This window comes from Eumetopias jubatus, unplaced genomic scaffold (assembly GCF_037043125.1).
Source record: "Eumetopias jubatus isolate StellerSeaLion01/CBP00866 unplaced genomic scaffold, mEumJub1_p1.0 scaffold_12, whole genome shotgun sequence".
Lineage (NCBI taxonomy): Eukaryota > Metazoa > Chordata > Mammalia > Carnivora > Otariidae > Eumetopias > Eumetopias jubatus.
The window spans coordinates 46808666-46828079 of record NW_028274818.1 but is presented as its reverse complement, the minus strand read 5'-3'; the positions used below and the strand labels follow the sequence as shown (position 1 = coordinate 46828079).

The 19414-nt window shown below is 32.2% G+C and overlaps 1 protein-coding gene and 1 pseudogene across 3 annotated transcripts in view; one reads left to right on the top strand and one right to left on the bottom strand.

Moving 5' to 3' along the window:
• Positions 1–19414, bottom strand: part of ODR4 (odr-4 GPCR localization factor homolog) — a 37823-nt gene that overhangs the window by 8409 nt on the left and 10000 nt on the right. For 2 of the 3 annotated variants that reach the window (XM_088016870.1, XM_088016872.1), the window contains 8 exons: positions 18198–18304; positions 17107–17143; positions 16219–16359; positions 15169–15264; positions 14257–14325; positions 9390–9518; positions 8589–8677; positions 3711–3898 (listed from right to left, as the gene is read on the bottom strand). In XM_088016870.1, the coding sequence (XP_087872996.1) occupies positions 3711–3898; positions 8589–8677; positions 9390–9518; positions 14257–14325; positions 15169–15264; positions 16219–16359; positions 17107–17143; positions 18198–18304 (856 nt within the window). The remainder of the gene's footprint in view (positions 1–3710; positions 3899–8588; positions 8678–9389; positions 9519–14256; positions 14326–15168; positions 15265–16218; positions 16360–17106; positions 17144–18197; positions 18305–19414) is intronic. The other variant, XM_088016871.1, reaches the window with a different exon arrangement.
• LOC114222897 (mitochondrial import inner membrane translocase subunit Tim9 pseudogene) lies at positions 10729–11133 on the top strand (annotated as a pseudogene).

Here is a 19414-nt window from a genome sequence, read left to right as displayed (position 1 = left end):
TGCTCTCTCTTGCTATCTCTGTCACTATTTCTGTCTCTTTCTCTCAAATAAATAAATAAAATCTTTAAAAAAATAATCTAAATGAAATCTCTCTCTCCCTAAGCTTTTATATCTGATTTTTAAAGTAAGTTGTAAAAATAATTAGTCAAAAAATAAAAAAATAATAAAGTAAGTTGTGATTGGGTCAAATTTTGCATACAGTGCTACCCTTTAATCTTTCATGAATGTAATACACACTAAAAGTGTGACAAGTAATTCAAAAAGAATATGAAAACCATCTACTATAACAGATCCAAGATTCTAGCCAACAAGTGAGAAATGATACTGACAGAAGATGAAATTAAACCAGAATAATGTAACATCATTCATTTAAGTCAAAAAAATTTTTGAATGATTCAATGAAGATGGCCATGCTAAAATAAGAATCTAGACCATGGAAAGTAGTAGTTCTAGAGTCTGTGTTGGTTAGGTCCCATGGAAAGGAATTGTTAGAAAAAAGCACAGACTCCAGAACCAAATTGCTTAAGTTTAAATTCTAGCTCCACCATTTACTAGTTGTGTAACCCTGGAAAAATTATCTGACCTCTGAGCTTCAATTCTCTCATCTGGAAAATGGGACTAAGAATAGTATCTACATCATAGGGCTATTGTAAGAATTAAATGATTTAGTATTTGTAAGGCTCTTAAAACAGTGCCCATACATAGTAGGTTCTATATAAGTAATAGCTAATAATATTATTAGAATATTAGGTTGAATTCAGGGTAATTTATTTAAAGAAAGGCAAACCAAAGTATATTTAAAGAAGTAGTTTTTAATCTTTCTTAGGTCACCAACTCTTTAATAGATCTTTTTCCAGAAAAAAATTATACAATTACTTTTAAGTGGTTTGTGGACCTCCTGAAAGCCAGCTATGACCCCAAAGGTTATGGGTACCACAGGTTAAAAATTCCTAATCTATAAAAAGACAAACAAGGTGGTAAGAAAGAATGAGATCTGGAAACTATAATAAAGAGACCAGTTAAAGGACTGTGCAAATATTTGGCTTCAACATACTTAGAGCATGATAGTTGACTTCAAATTTAAAAGCATGGCCTCAGTAAAAAAGTACTCATGTTTTACTGCTCCAGATTACTGAATAAGGTGTTAGTTATAGGAAGACAGAGTGGTATTTGGAATAAGGAAGAATACAGTCTAAATCCCCATCTCCTAGGAATATAAATTTCAATATTAAAAGAAAGAGGGTAAACTAGGTCAACTCTAGTGATCCCACATAAAATTCATTCAGATTATCAACAACAGAATGGGTCAAGAACTACTGTCAGGCAATAGAAACAAAAGTGAACAAAACAATCAAAAATCCCTACCCTGATGACTCTAAATCTGGTTGGCAGAGATAGTGCAGCCACTAATCTGGGAAAACATATTTCAGAAAGCAGCAAACATGTTTACCAGTTTACTTTCAAAGTACCCATCAGTTAGGGAATATACTATAGCTATCCCTTAAAAAATAATAGTTTTCAAAGGATCAGATACTGAGCAATTTGAAGTATTTTTTTTCTTTAGAACAAGCTTACTGTTCCAGATCATAATTAATACTAACCTGGAGTTGTTGAGAAAAAAAAAAGAAAACAAAACAACAAACTCACTGGTCTCCAACTAATCTAAAACTTTACTGACAGATTTGATATTCACCAATGAAATACTTACTTGACTCATCATTGTAACAAGAGTACTCTGAATCAAATACTCTTACGGTGGGGGCAGGAATTAGTTAAGTCACAGAAAAATAATTAAGAAGTTAGAATTAGAAAAAAGACTTAAAAATTGTTATATTCAAATTTTATAAACATCCACATTCAAAAGTAACCTAAAGACTTTCTACTATTATATCAGAAATTTGAAGTTTGATAAATAGCTACATACTCAATATTTATTGATATTTGCAAATAATTACTTTTATCACATATTTTTTATTTTTATTTTTTTTTAAAGATTTTACTTATTTATTTGAGAGAGAGAATGAGAGAGAGAGAGAGCATGAGAGGGGGGGAGGGTCAGAGGGAGAAGCAGACTCCCCGCCAAGCAGGGAGCCCGATGCGGGACTCGATCCCAGGACTCCAGGATCATGACCTGAGCCGAAGGAAGTCGCCCAACCAACCGAGCCACCCAGGAGCCCTTATCACATATTTTTAAATGTTTCAGGAAGCCTGTCATAAACTTATACACTATTTATCGATATGTTTTCATATCTTTCTCTCACTAGACACAAAACAAAAGCAAAGCAAAGCAAAGCAAAACAAAACAGCCTTCTAGATAAATAATATATTGTATGTTAAAAAAAAGAAGATAGTAGGAAGGGAAAAATGAAGGGGAGAAAATCGGAGGGGGGGAGACGAACCATGAGAGACGATGGACTCTGAGAAACAAACTGAGAGTTCTAGAGGGGAGGGGAGTGGGGGGATGGGTTAAAGAGGGCACGTACTGAATGGAGCACTGGGTGTTATACGCAAACAATGAATCATGGAACACTACATCAAAAACCAATGATGTAACGTATGGTGATTAACATAAAATAATGAAATAAAATTTTTTAAAAAGTCACAATTAAGAATTAAAAAAAAAAATGACTCAAGTGTAGTTATCAAAGACCACAAAGGTAACAAGCACACCAGAGACCAGTTCCTCACCTTACTTTCATTGTGACTGAACGTTACCCACCTAAACTCAACAGCCAGAGACCCAAAAAGGAGATTAATTAAAGAAGTGGAAAAGGGAAGTCAGATCACAAAATGGCACCTTGAAACATCTGTGCTTCAAGTGTTTTGCAAGTTGGCCCTAATGTCAATAAAAATATATTTTGATGGAATCAGTGTTTTGTGATAAAAATTGGGACAAGAATTAACTGTGCAATATTAAAAAAAACAAACAACAACAACAAAAAGAATGTAAGGTCAAATGTGAAAGGGACATTTAGGAGGAGAAACTGATAGATAATTCGATAGTATGGCAAATCTATGTTCCATAAAAATAATCTTGATCTAATGTTTGGAACTGCCCATTTTACCTTAGTATCCCAATTACATAAAGGGGTAAGAAAATAAAGCCCACTAGTATTGAAAACATGTATAATAAACTGTTTAAAAATGCTTAACCAGGGCACCTGGGTGGCTCAGTCGTTAAGCGTCTGCCTTCGGCTCAGGTCATGATCCCAGGGTCCTGGGATCAATCCCCGCATTGAGCTCCCTGCTCAGAGGAGAGCCTGCTTCTCCCTCTCCCACTCCCCCTGCTTGTGTTCCCTCTCTCGCTGGTCTCTGTGTACAAAAAAAAAAAAAAAATCTTTTAAAAAAATAAATAAAAAATTAAAAAAATGCTTAACCAAATAAGTGAATTTTAAGAAAACTTTTCTTATAATAAAAGAAACACCTAAAAGCTATGTATTTCCACTTATTTAAAGCTGAACTTGTTTTATGAAGATCTACTTGCTAGGCTTAGAAAAACCTTAAGTAACTTAAATTTTGGTAGAATTTTCCAGGAAAACACTGACTGCATGTTTCTATCTGTAGAAATTAAACAGACACATTTTTAAATGCCTCAAAAATATCAAACAGAACTACTGTTAAAGAAATCTAAAGACATACTTAAACCAGATGCCTTATAGGTCATCTTAGCAAAAGTCTAATCAGGTTCTTAAGTAACATCATATAATTACCTGTGTTTATTTCCTCTGCAATTTCCAAATCTTCTATTTGAATCATATGATCTAACATCTCTATAAAATGGTCTCTTATTTCTTCAGCTGACTCATCACCAAATTTATAATCACATAACATTACAGTGGATCCCGGAATGGGGACGAAAACTCGGTGAGGGAGGATATGAAACTCTTTTTCAGAATCTAAAAGGAGATAGAACATTATCAATATTTAGATTGGTCTGTCACTAGCATCAGTGATATATTTGTATGAGTATATGAAATATACGCTAATAAAAATAAAATCTAAAAGGCTTTTCATGTCTTAATTGATCCGACACAGAATTGCTCTTATTGAATTCTGCTTCACCTCAATACCCCTGGCCTCTGCAAGGGACTAAATGATACTCCTATGAAATGTAAACTTAACCACTGCCTTCAAATGTGAAGATAATGTTAGTCACACATTCTTTCTTTTTTTTTTAAGTTATATATTCTTGTATTATCCACTGTCCTATGAAGGAATACCCAGGAGAATTTTGTCCCTGGTCTCAGAAATTGTTTTTCTTGTTTAACCATACAAGCACCGCATTTTATGAATATTTCTCTTCTTCATGCAAGTTTAGAGTCAAATTAATGGCCCACCTACATCAAATGTATAGGAAAATTGAATAGCATTCATTTTGCACTAATCTTACCACTGACGTCATCTTACCAGATCCAGCCCCCTATACCCAACATGTGTAGGACATCAAGATACATGCTTTGTATACTAATTTTTTTTAATTATGTTATGTATACTACTCTTACTACCAACTCCATCCTGCTTTTTCATTTTCCTCTTGCCTCATTCTTATTGCTAATCATTTTTATCTTGTTAAATTGTAATACCTTTTTGTAAAGAGCTTTAAATTATCTTTAGAAAAAATAATCTGGATCTAAATAATAAATGTTTCATTCTTTGAATCCTCACAAAGTAAAATACAGTATTTCCCCCAATTTCTAACATTGTCACTGTTCTACATGAACACATAATTACTGTTTGGTTCAACACCATCATTCTATTGAACTATTAACAAAGATAGAGATTTTGTGTAAAGAATCACCTCTTTCAGCAATGGATATGATTAAGCAGCCAATGTACAGATCAAGTAGAAAACTAGGGTTCACTTTAAAAGCAATCTACATTTCCTTATCAAGAAACTAGTGGTAGCTTTATACAATTACAATCAAAAGATGATGAAGAATGCCTTAAGTGTCACAGAAAATGCTATGACTTAAATTATGTGTTCCTGCAGATTCTGCTTATATTGTTGTCCTATGAGAACTGGGAGAAGAATTTTAACTCTTTGACCAGACTGCCTCCTAGCTGTAAAATTATATTACTGCAATTCTTACTGTAGCATATATATTGTCCACACTGAAATTAGGAATGCATTATTTTATTTTGGGCTACAGTTTCTTAAAACAGGTTAAGTTCAAAACTTTCAAAGACGGCTACAATATATATGTGTAATTGGCATGCAAAATTTTAAAACTATTTCAAGGTGCATTAATACTAGTTTTCCTGAAAAAGAAATAAATTTCTTTGATGTAAAATCAAATGTGAAAGCAGTAGTTGTGATAATTTTAAATTACTCATTTAAAAAAGAACTTATAATTTTCAAATTAAAAAGTTAAATTAGGGGCGCCTGAGTGGCTCAGTCGGTTAAGCGGCTGCCTTCGGCTCAGGTCATGATCCCAGGGTCCTGGGATCAAGCCCCACATAGGGCTCCCTGCTCAGCGGAGAGCCTGCTTCTCCCTCTCCCTCTGTCTGCTGCTCTGCCTACTTGTGCTCTCTATCTCTGTTAAATAAATAAAAATCTTGAAAAAAAAAGTTAAATTAGCCATTTAGTATCTAAATAAAACAAAGCTTTCTGGTTGGTCTGAGGTTAAAAATGGGATGATCTTTTAAAAAAACATTTCTCACCAAGTATTCTAAGAATCCTTTAGGAATATTCCCACAGCAGAGCATCTAGTTAAACGTTATTTGAAGTAAGTTCAAAATAGAGAAAAAAATTCAAGGCAATATAAGAATTGGTTTTTTACTGGTTAAGAACAGAATCCTAACTCATACTAGAGTATTATAGAAAATTGTGTAGAATAGTTGAGATCTGAGTTGATTCTTGAAGGATAAGTAGACATCTGTATGAAGCAAAGAGAAGTGCCATCTAGAGAGCAAAACCACGACCAAAGGCAAAGAGGAATACAAATATGTTCTCAGAGGACAAGTGATATGGATGGATGTGAATATAGGAATGGAAGAAGGTAAGAGTCTTCAATTTTCACAATGAGTAGGTCATCTACTGAGAGTAAGTTGGGCAAGACTGAATGTAGGCTGAGAGAAGCTCTGGAATTCTTAAGGGGAATCTGAGAAGGGGAAGACCATAATAAGTTAAAGGAATGATTGGACTTATATTTTTTATTGTCATTCAACTACAACCAGTTCTTTCATCTGGATAGCCAGAATTCAGAGACTATGTTTATTTTAAAGATCAGGCATGTAAAGCTAATATGCCCTTTGCAGACTTCCTTAAGCATGCAAAAAAACCGTCTAGTTCAGGTTAATTTCACAGCATACATTCTACATTTTACCAAATTACAAATACATAAAATCTTACCAGTAGAGAAGAAAGATAAGCTAAGTAAAATGAAGACTAAATCTAAAATCTAACAATTTGGTGTATATATGTTCAACTTCAAATTTTACTTTTGTTTGTATTATTATACTTGCAAGTTATTCTTCTATTGTGGTATCTTAAGATCAACTAACATGTTGCTGAAATAATTCTGTTACTAAAGTTTAAAAATATATATATTTATACTTGCTTTCTTTTTGAAATATAATGATACACTTCCCAAAAATTAAAGTTAGGAAATTTTAAAGACAATTATTAAGTAATTCTCTTTATCATCTCCAATATAATAGTAACTACCAGTTACTGAACATATAGTTTACCAATTTGTATTAGGGGCTTTACAAACATCATCTTTTTTAATCTCACAACCTCAAAAATTATCTACTACTGTTTTCTAGATAAGACAATGGACGCTTGTATAGAGACTAAATCATTGGTCCAAAGTGACTCAGCTAGTGGTAGAGTAGACACAGAACCCAACCAAATATGTTAGTCACTGCTTTTTTTCCAACAAACTACAGTGACCATTCTCTTCACACAGGCCTCAAAGGCCACTCAACTACCAGTGAAAATTTTTATTTTTAAAAAATTTAGGAAGAGACAACATTAGATGATAACGTTAACTTCTAATACATCAAATTTAATGTATAAATATCACAACTGCTGTGGGAAGTAATTGTGCTGCTTAAACATCAGCAAAAATTTAAAAATACTAGCTCACTCAATATAAAATAATACCAAGGCAGTCATATAATACCAGTCTACAAAGCACTGTTAAATGGAATAGAGTATTGAACTAATGTGTATAATAGGGTAGATTTTGGCACTAATGGTGAATGCATCCCCATGTCCCTGAAAATCCTAAAATTCACAGTTCAGTTGTAGCACATTCTGTTGCTCAAAAAGTGAAGTAATGTTTAGCACCACGAGAGTTATCACATACACAAAGTAGTAAAAACAAGGCCACCCTAACACGAGGCTGATAGGCTGACTGGGTGACTGACTGATCAGGTTTTACATACTTTCCAAAACAAAAATCTCAATCCAATTGCTGCATGTAATATTCAAATTCATGTCTCAGAAAAACTATACATTATTAGTAAATGGAGCTTCAGGGTTATTTGTGAGTATAGGAAGGACAAATGTTAAATCTGGCAATTCTGCTAATCTATCATATCAGGAATATAAAAAAGATTATGACTAGTCCACCAAACCTAATATACTACCTATCAGTAGTACTACAAGAAGTTTATTATATAATTACATAGTTTTTCCTATTAACATAAAAATATTCCCTTAACTAGCTAATGTATATGTTTCAATTATGTACATACGCAACTGTGAATTGCAAGTGCAATTGCACCTGAATGGTAGGAAGGTAGAGAAAAATGTGTAACTTCAAAAAGCATACTCAGTATTATAATTTTCTTTTGGAGTAAAAATATTATTATTAACACAAATTATGGAAATGGCATAGTTTATAATTCTCAAAACGGAATAATATAAAAGGTTAAGACACCATGACCCAGGCTTTTTAAAATCTAATAAAGTGTTAGAGTAATAATGAGTATATAAATTGGTATTCAAAAAAATTTAGTATTAATAGATCAATTGCATATATGCCATAAATACCTATTAAAATTTATTATATAATATTTAACACTAATATTTTTATTTTGAATAATTTTTTTTTAATCTCAGATTTAATTTAAAAACATTAGCTTTAAAATGTTAACAAAAGGGCACCTGGGTGGCTCAGTTTGTTAAGTGGCTGCCTTCAGCTCAGGTCATGATCTCAAGGTCCTGAGATCAAGCCTCACGTCAGGCTCCATGCTCAGTGGGGAGCCTGTTTCTCTCCCTCTGCTGCTTTCCCACTTGTGCTCTCTCTCTCAAATAAAATCTTAAAAATAAAATAAAATAAAATAAAATAAAGTTAATACAGTTTATCCATTCTGGCAGAAATTCATGCAGAATTTTTTTTAAAAATCCTCCCTGAGACTGTTAAAAGTTGACAGATTTGTTATTATAAGGTGTTCCAAACATCTTTTTTTGGGTGGCAACTGAAAAACTGTCATTCACTAAGAAAAGTAGAAGATGCCATATTGTTATAAAAGATAGATCTGGGTAGTTACAAAAGATGATCTATTACATTTTGACATCCTATTATGGTATCAATTGAACACACACAAAAAATGTTCTTAATTTTATACTCATAACTTTTTTTTCTGGAATTTCATTCAAAAGCAGATCTTCAAATAGCATTTCACAACGATCTGCAACTGTATTCAATATATCTCTCTTCATTGCCTATGAAAAAACAAAACAAATTACAGTAAGAAATAAAACCCATTACTTTAGATTTGCACTATTTTATTACCACCCTCCCCCAACATAATTGACTTTCCTATATAATCATGTCCACTAAAATAACTGGTACATCATTCCATTTTTTAATGTCCATTTATTTAACATGCTTATTAACACATTAACAGTTTAATAGCAAATTTGCCTAATCATCATTTAAATAATTAAAACCAAATAAATGAATGAAATTTTCCATCTAAAGAAATAATGCTAGTGTTCCAAATTAGGAAATGTATAACTATGACAAAGTGCCAGTCATCATTTTTAAAATTTCTCAATAGAAATTTTACGGATTACAGAATATTACCTAATAACACTTCCAATGAAGTATTAAAATTAAATTATTAATTATTAAAAAGTTTAATTTCCCTCCAAAGAAATGATTTCAAATGCACTAATATATCACAACTGTGGAGCACTGAATAAATTTGTATAATCATCAGTTCAAAAAAGGCATTTTGAAACAGACATCCTACATATAGAAATCTTAGGACCAATTACATGGTATACTTGGACTAGCCAATAGATTGGGACTTGATTATCAGTTAAAATCAAATTCATATTATGAAATCTGAGAATGAGAAAAATTTTAGGATTTTTGAATAGTTATGTCAACATGCTTCTGTTTTTCATATACCAGTTATTCCTTTTGTACCTGCACAGCATCTTTAACCTTGGGTTTATTGCTATGAATATAGGCTCTGCATTTCACAGCACCCTTAAGGTTTACAGAGCCACTGCAGATCTGGACTGTGGCTGTGGATCTGCGGTCCGAATTCAGAAGCTGAAAGACAAAATCTCTTTAAGTTCTAATAGCCAGCAATTAACTATATGAAACACTTAAACATTATATAAGCCATTTCATGCAGCAAGATAGAATTTTTGAGTGAACCAAGTGTTTGAAAATATTTCCCATAATTAAAAGGCCTTCATATTCCTCCTTACTAAGTGATATATTATTTTCTGAGTTTTTTAAATGTACTCTAATGTTAAACACAACTACATCTAAATTTTTTCTTACTAACATGACCATCTAAAAATACCATTATTTATTTAACATATTCACTAAAAATATATTATTGGCAGATTACTCGGTTAAATACTGTTAAGATGAAAAGATGTGTAAAGATGACATATATATATATATATTTAGTATATCATCTATGTAGTAGGAGATATAAGGTATGCCATATAAGATTTGCACAAAAATAACTGGAATAACAGAGGTTGTGATAAATTTGGTAAAATGATAAGCAGTGTAAAGACACTTATTTATACATTTTGACTTAACTTCCATAGACTAAAAGTAATGCTACATGCTCCCCAGCAGCAAAAAGGCAAGTCAACTGCGGTTGTCACCAGAAAATGACATGAGTGGTTGTAAGCAGTCACTTCCATTTACAAGCTCATTCTTCTGTAATCTAAGGAGTGTTAATTCATGCTTGGTTTTAAGATGTTTCACAGATATTTTTAACCTTATTATTTTAATAAATGCCAAAACAAGGAGAACATTAAAACAGTGAAAATACATCTGGAAGCCTATAAATCACAATGGAAACAAAAATTGTGATTTTAAAAAAGGATACCCCATAAATGAGACATGGTAAAAATAAAAATTCTAAGTATACCTAGAATAAATAGGGTCAATTCTGAAGAACAAAAACAAATCATGCAACTTATGAATAGTGCTGTATGTGCCTCTGCAAAAAGAATTAATCAGGAATTGAGGAGGAAAAATGGTGAAGAAAATGAAAGACAATATGTAGCTACTGAACAGTCAATGTCTAATGTAATTCAAGCAAAGCTAGTTTGTTTTTTGTGTTTTTTTTTTTTTTTTTTTTTTTTTAAGAATTCAAACTTAGCAGCTCCCCAGCCTCGCACTGGTGTCAGATGCGAGAGCCTGTGCTTAAGTAAGAAATCAGTCATTAGAAACATTCAAGCAAAGGTTGGACAACTAATTTTCTGGAACAAAAGGAAACTCATGCATCAGAAAAGGTGACTAATAAACATACCAATAAGAATATGGCTGCACAAATACCAGAATCTGATCAGATAAAACAGTTTAAGGAATTTCTTGGAACATACAATAAACTTACAGAAACCTGCTTTTTGGATTGCCTTAAAGACTTCACAACAAGAGAAGTAAAACCTGAAGAGACCACCTGTTCCGAACATTGCTTACAGAAATATTTAAAAATGACACAAAGAATATCCATGAGATTTCAGGAATATCATATTCAGCAGAATGAAGCCCTGGCAACCAAAGCAGGACTTCTTGGCCAACCACGATAGAGAAGTCCTAATGGATGGACTTTTGATGAAAGATTGCCAGCAGCGATTGTGATGGAAATGAGGATTCATCTGATAGAATCCCCTGAAAGCAGTAGCCACCATATTAAACTGTCTGTCCTAACTTTGGCAAATGGAAACAACGGAGAAACAAAATTGCTATTTACCGAGAATAATCAAAATAGAAGGTCTTATTGTTGAATGAAAATATTAAGATGCAACATTTGTTGAGGCCTTAAGATTTAGCAGCTTGGTAATTTCATTAGAAAAATAAACCATTGTTTCTTCAATTGTGACTGTTAATTTTAAAGCAAAATATGTGTTCAATCATGTATGAGATAGAAAGAACTTTTTATTACTAAAAGTAAAATAAATGGAAATATCACTGAGCAGTTGTTTATACTATATATATATAGTACCATAGTATTCTGACTGGACTGTGGATATGCTGAAATGTTTTTCAATCGCGATCATCCTCCAAGTATTCCTGTTCATTCATGTCTGCCTCAAATTGTTGGTAAATACATAAAATAGTTACTTGCTAATCATTTCAATGCACGATCGTTTCTTGCCTCCCTTCTTGTGTCAGGGTGGCCATTATACATTCGTATACTAGCCATATTTTTCATATGTCTACAGGAAACATCCCATCTGAGACTACCTTGTGAATGTGTAAGAGTTGACTAGTACGCTCTAGTGGAGACTGTGTTTTGTGTTTTGTTCAAAAGCTGAGTCCAACATGAATGATTCTCAGTCCAACATTATACAGTGTATTCTCATCCATGACGTGTGATCAGTGCAATAAAAAGTGAACTGAAGTTAAAAAAAAAAAAAAGAATTTAAACTTAAACACAGTCAGGTTCTTATTGGTAAGAAATTTGTCACAGACTTAATAGTTTAAAAGGTTTCAAGTCTGTTTAAAAAAATGTCTTTCATCAGACCAAACAGCAGGGTGATAATGCTCATATTGTATCTGGAATAAGTTTCCTATGAGACTCGTAGAGATCATCAATATATCAATAAGGTGAGGATGGAGGGAGAGTACTGGGCTTCCCTTATCCACTATGTGGAACTTTACTATTGATGAAACTATTCCATTCTGGAACATAATGCCCTATTTTATATATCTAATATCTAACATATGCTTTATAGTATATGACACACTTATAATAATATATAACATAATAAATCTAACACTATCTAATATTCTATGACATATAATAGTGCCCTTATAAATTAGGGCACTATTTTCCAAAAAGGACTAGACTATATATTACACACTACATACACACATGGAGAATTTTTTAAAAGATGTAAGGATTAACTCACTCCTTTCCAGTAGAAATGTACTTGCATTCTACAAATGTCAACTCCTCCTGGTTTCTTTGGACTTAGGAACAGAGTAGCTTACAAAGAGACTATGGGAACCTAACTTGGTCATAAGTGGAAGAATTTCTGTGACAATGATATGGTATTTTGGAAAAGAAAAGATTCCTCTGGTTATGATGACCAAAAGAAACTTTACATAAGTGGTAGCATTTGGGGTAGATCTTAAAGTACAGACAGGATTCTGATTGTCTGAATGACAGAGAAAAGATGGTACTGGCAAGACACATGGCTCAGAAAATAAATATGATTTTAAAGGCATAGAAAGCAAAGCTCTGAAACGGTAAGTATGAAATTAATGAATAGGTATGCTGAGGCTTGAATTAGACTTTTCTAAGTAGTCAGTGTAGAGCACCTAAGGAATTTTAAACAAGGAGATTAACACAATCAGTGCCTAACCCTTATACATACTCAACAAATACTTTCTAAAAAAACTAATAAGTAAATAACAAGTGAATGAATGCAAACTGTGATTCAGATAGGATAATCTGAGGTTTATATGTAGGATAGACTGGAAATATAGAAGATACTCCAAGAGACGTACAAACAAAGGTATCAGGATTTTCAGAAAAAGAATCACTCTGGACAAGAATGAATAGAGACCAGTTAAGAGTTATATGTAATAATATAGGTAAATTAATAACATTGTAAGACTGGTGGCAGTTAAGACCATAAGGAAAATAGAAGATGAACTTAACACTGCAAAGGAAAAATCAACAAGACTTGATGGAGGTTAAGTAGGAGGAAAGTGACATCAAGTATTTATTGACTACTTATTACATATTAGTCATTCTAAAGTTTCAAGCTGGCTGACCAGTGGAATGATTGATAAAAAGATATTATACTGTATAATAATAAATATTATAATAAATTATCTCATAATATTCTCTCTCCTTTCTGTTTTCCCATAGTCTACACATCTACCAACTCCAATTTTATCACTAAAATAATTTTAAGTAAATTATTTAAAAAACCAAAAGGTCATGTAAGCATATCTAGTAAAAAGCATATAGGTACAGGAATAGCTTTAAAATAAAGGACACATCTAAAAGTACTAAGGACACTCAAAAGTACCAAGAAGAGAAATTGAGAACTCATGTTGAGTGCCATTAAGTCCAATGACAATTTAGTAAATACTCTATTGCCAAATACAGAGAAGGAAGAAAAGAAATTAAAACGTCCTCCTATGCAAATTACTTTTAAGTCTATTTTACTCAGCCAAAAAAAAAAAATACAATATTTGTATTTGTACAAAATATACAATAAAAATATCCTGTTCTGCATGTGTTCTTTTAGGAATAATTAGTGGCTTTAACTTTTTATTCTTCAAGATATCTGACTTTCAATTCTGAAGAGATGTGTAATTTAAAACAACTATATAAAAATATAAAAATTGCTAATAATGTGTGATTTTTACCAAATCAGAGGAGGTATAAATAAACTTCAAAATTAAGTATATGACAACTCTTGGCACATCTGTGCACACATCTTAAGTTGTTAAGAACTACAACTTTGCTCATAAAAACCTACAACCCAAAATATCACACATACACACACGTATGTACGTATATGTTATTTATATATGTTATATATATAAAAAATATATATTTTTAAATTGCTCTCTACTTGATGCTAAAATTTTAATAGCCTTGAGGCAAAAGACCAAAATAGGTTTTATTAAAATAATGCTTCTTGGAAATAAATTTCCTAGAACTAGACACTTTTTACACTTCACATCTCTAAAATTCTTTGACTCTCTAATTATAAATATAAAAACCAAAACAATTTCATTATGATTACTCTAAAAAATAAAGTATTTTAGGTAAGTAGTATTTTAAAATATTTACCAACTGTGTTAGCACTTTGACATCAAAAGAATGACTAGTTGCTTGAACATTTCCTCTAGAAGATTTTTTCTGAAAAAACACAAAAGTTAAAAAACTAGATTACTGAGACTGGAGTGGAATACAAAAGACAATTTAGGAACTATCCTACATATTATTAGGTAACTTAGAGGAAAAGAAAGTCTTATTATTTGTTTTATATTGGCTTTTCCTATAAATATGTTACTTTGTGTATTGTCTATCAATCAGTGTATACTCTTAAAAACCATTACTTCCCTACTTTTATTCCTCTAAAGTAAGGATTGGCAAACTATGGCTATAGGTCAAATCCAGACCACTTCTAGTCTTTGTAAATAAAGTTTTACAGAACACAATCAAAATCATTCATGTACATGTTATCTGTGGCTGCTTGTTGAATAGTTGCCAGAGACCATGTGGCCCACCAAGTCTAAAATATTTACTATTTGGTTTTTTACATAAAGTTCACTGACCCTTGCACTAAAGGGAGAGATTAACAAAGTTCCTCTTCAGATAGATCCAAGCTATTTTAGAAACCTGTATAGATTCCTTCTATAAAATGGTCAAACAGTCTTTTAAACTGCTATCAAAGTAGAACATGTACCTTTAGTTTTAAGCAAGCAGTTTACAATTGGGAAATTAGATAGAATTTAGATGACACTCCCTTCTTCAGATTTCAGAATTCCAATTAATTCAGAAATAATCTCAATCATTTTCTGAAAAAAACATTTATTTGCCCTTTACTTTAAAAGACCTTAGAAATAAAAAAAAAAAAAAACCTTAGAAATAAGTAGATGGAAACTGTTTTCAGGAAGGCAAGAACTAAAGAAAAGTCATCTTTTATTTTTCCTTAAGCACAAATAATTTCATAAGTAAGATGATTTTCTCTCAACTCACCTGTCCTTCTAATAGATCACAATCTTCATCTTTAACTTGTCCATTAATCAAATAAATGCCATTTTCTATTTGCTTAGCCCAGCGTGCAAGTCCATTCTTAAAAGGAACACAACATGGATATCTTTCAGATATATGTCACCTCAATTAAACTCCCTAGGGCCCACTTTTTTTCCACCTAATATACTGAAATATTAATGTGGTAATCAGTCATGGTATTTTATTTTTTGAGTTAACATTTTGCCATTTTTTTCTTCATATATTTTTAAAAAATTTTTGCATATAGTTGACACACAATACTACATTAGTTTCAGGTATACAACATAGTGACCCAATTTATTTATACTTATGCTATGCTCACAAGTGTAGCTCCCATCTGTCACCACACAACACTATTACAATATCACTGACTATATTCCCTATGCTTGCTTTTATTCAGTCTCATAAACAACAAAAAAAAGTATATCCCCAAATTTTGGCAACTTAGCCATATTTAATAATAGTTTTTCTAATCTTTATCCCAAACTAACATTCATATCACACAGTTAGGAGGCTTAATAACTACATGATCACAGTCATAAAATTCAATAATTCCCATTATATTAAAAGTGAGAAAAGAGAAAGAACCTCAAGAACAAATATATAAAGCCGTACTAAAGAGGAAAAAATAAGCAAGCTCCATTTGCTTCCTTCAATAGGAAAAAAGAAGAGAACTGAGATAAGAACAAAAGAATGGTACAGAAATACAAAAGAGGACTGTATACCTTTTTATATAATTATATTTTATGTAACTATATTTTACAATGTACTTAACTGTATGTTAATCAAGAAATATTTATAGAGCACCTATTATGCTAAATACATTAGTATTATAATGCTGTCCTATCTCTAAATTTTTAATGTGGCTGGAGTAATAAATTAGTCACCCATAACAATACTATCATAATTAGCATGTAATTTTTGAGGATTACAAAATGAATGGCATAGACAACCAAAATAAAAGCAGATTATCTGTTCAGCAATCACTAAAGAAAATTCATTTTGCCCTGATACCTTTGTATTTTTCTCCAGAGTATAGCTGACAGAAGTGGTAGACAGTGGGATGTGAATATTAATATGAACTGTGCACTCTAATGAAAGCCATGAAGTTGATAGTCCATTTTGATACTTCCAATCTGCTGGTTTTGCTGAACTCTTTAGCAGTGGTGAAGGTGGAAAAACATAAAATATGTGATTTAGGTAAAATACATGGATCAATAAAATATAAAATGTACAACCTAATAGATCATACAAGCTGATAGCTAACATATTTGGCCAACTTCTTTCATTAAAGGGCAACAGGTTAAACCTAAATAGAAATAAAGCATGCATTAAATCCACTGTCCTTCAATACATTCCAGACAGCCTTGGCAACTCCATCCCCCAGTGCTAGGTTAAAAAGAATCAGTTCTCTGGTTCTCAAATGTAACTTCAACAGTGTCAATTCAGAAGCTTCTGTGTGGAGCAAATAATCACTGAATGACTATCAGGTGCCAGATGTTCTCCTTTCTGTCCTATCTTCTCTCAACACAATACTGCGAAGTTACTTTTTCATATTGCTTTTAGACACCTTAGCAAAATGTCAGTCTGGATTCTGCTAGTCGGTAGCTTGCTTACTAGGCAACGTAACTACCAAAAGCCCAGATGCTTTTACTACCAACCTCTCAAATATAATACTGAATGCATAAATAGGTAGGGGGAGCTTAAGAAAAATATCTGAACAACAAAAAAATTTTTTTACTTGCTTGTAATGAAATTAATCGTATTTCAAAACAAAAAGTGCAGGTGGTTGTGGACATCGATAAGAAGTGAAAGCACTGAAAATTATTAAAACTAAATAATTGAATTTTATTTTAAAAATACTTTGTAATACAAAAATCTTTAAAAAGCAATTTTTCTTACCTTTGGATCATGGATATCATAAGTTCGACAAAATATTCTTTACTGATTAAGGATAGAAATAAAAAGAGAATTCCTGATAATCAAAAGAAAATAAACTATCAAAAAATAAAAATAAAGTACATGCATCCAAGAGTTTTTATAAAATCATACCACTTCATATAAAGATATATAGACATATATACTTATATGTATGTTTGCACAAATACATATATAACTTGTAAATAAACATATACATATTCATATTTTGTATAAACTAATATATATGTACACAAAAACTGTTCTGACTATAATACTTGTGGTGCTTTAAACTATTCCCTATTGCTTAAAATCCTGCTAATCACAATGAATAGAATGGAAGCACTTGCAGAATTTTCCTCAAATACATACCCTCTATAACAAATAGGAGTGCTGTTTTGAATGGAGTCAAGTCTGAAAATGTTTATTGGGTCAAAGGGTCTGTAAATGAGTTACAAGCTCAGCTTCTGCAGTAATGATGAGTTTTTGAATTTTGTCTTTTCCAAGTCTTAATTTACTGGTCCCCTGCAGTGCTTCGCTCCCTTGGTGTGGCTGCCTCTGCTACTCTTGCCCTGGCAAGATGTAGAGGAAAGAAGCTAAGGAGGCCCTAAGGAGGCTTTTAGTGTCACTTGATCTTGGCTAAAGAGATAAACATTTCCTGGATGTCCTACACTGTCCAGCTCAGTAAAATCTGTGCTCTGAATTGGACATTTTGAATTGGAGGTGAAAATTTAACATGATACAAGCCATTACTTTGCCTAAGCTGTCAGATGGGCATCGACCTCTCTTGTAGAGGACCTACTGAGCATCAAAAAATGGGGTAGTTGGCTGGTAAAGAGCTCAGAATCCCCAGCCCTTGCCACCTTTCTTAAACTCTTTAACAATCCTAAGACATGATTAACAACCATTATCTCTATTATTATTACTGGCAGTCCTAATTATGTGTTATTTGAAGGAAAAACTTCCAAATTATGCCTGTTTTTAAAATACAATTTAAATAAATGTTTCGGGAAAAAACTGCAGGAACATTATTTTGATATCATATACTTTAATATAAACACCTAAATAAAAGATACTTTTTTGTAGAAGAACAAATGTGAAGTGTCACTCGTTCTGAGATCTCCTCTTCTGTGAAATTCCACAATCTCCTTTTATTCATAGATTTTTCCATAGCAAATACTAGCTGAAAGAGAGCAAAACACACAACTTAATGCAAAGTAAGAGAACAAAAGTGAGTGCAGAAAAAAGATAATTATAATGTCTCTAAGCTCCTAATTAGCTTTAAAATTCCATGATTCTATCATTAAATTTTATTTTTTCAAAAGAAAGAGTAAAACTGATTATTAACTTTTTGGATTCCATTTTCAGGGATCTATAAAATTTGGATTCTAAATGTAAAAATATAAATCACAGTCATTAATCAACTGGACATAAGAAATTAATTCTGGGTAATTAGGATTTAAGTTTAGAAGTATAGAATAAAGACTATTTTAATTAAAATGAGAAATGACAAGTGACTTTTAAACTACAAAAATGAAGCAGGTCACCCTTTTGGGATTTCTTCCTAAATATCACAAAAGATGTAAGGCACTATACAAGAACACATAAAATAGAGTGGTAACAAACTAAAGTGAAAGAAAATCAGAAATAGTGACATACATTTATGCCAGAAATAAGAATTATAAAAATGCATACCTGATATGAGCAAAGGGGTCATAAATTTGACTCTAAACCTCCTAATAATAATATGCACAGACAAACCTAATCTGTTACCTAATTCACATGGTCCATAAACTGAACACAATTGATGAGAAGAGGCACAACTTTCTTAATAATGATACCAAAAGAAATTTTTTCAAAGGTGATAGTATGTAATAAAACAAAGTTCTCAACAATGACCTGATGGGAGACACTAGTTTTATAAGGTTACTTCTTACAGAGTTCCTCACTACAGGCAATGGAAGTAAAGTCAGAAAATGGAAACTTGGGGCGCCTGGGTGGCTCAGTTGTTAGGCGTCTGCCTTTGGCTCAGGTCATGATCCCGGGGTCCTGGGATCGAGCCCCACGTCGGGCCCCCTGCTCCGTGGGAGGCCTGCTTCTCCCTCTCCCACTCCCCCTGCTTGTGTTCCTTCTCTCACTGTGTCTCTCTCTCTGTCAAATAAATAAAAAATCTTAAAAAAAAAAAAGAAAGAGGACCAACTATTTCTCTCTAGCACCGAGCCCACATTCACCCTATGCAATCCAGTGCCAACCAGAAAAGGATGCACAACCAATGCGATTAAAAACACATACA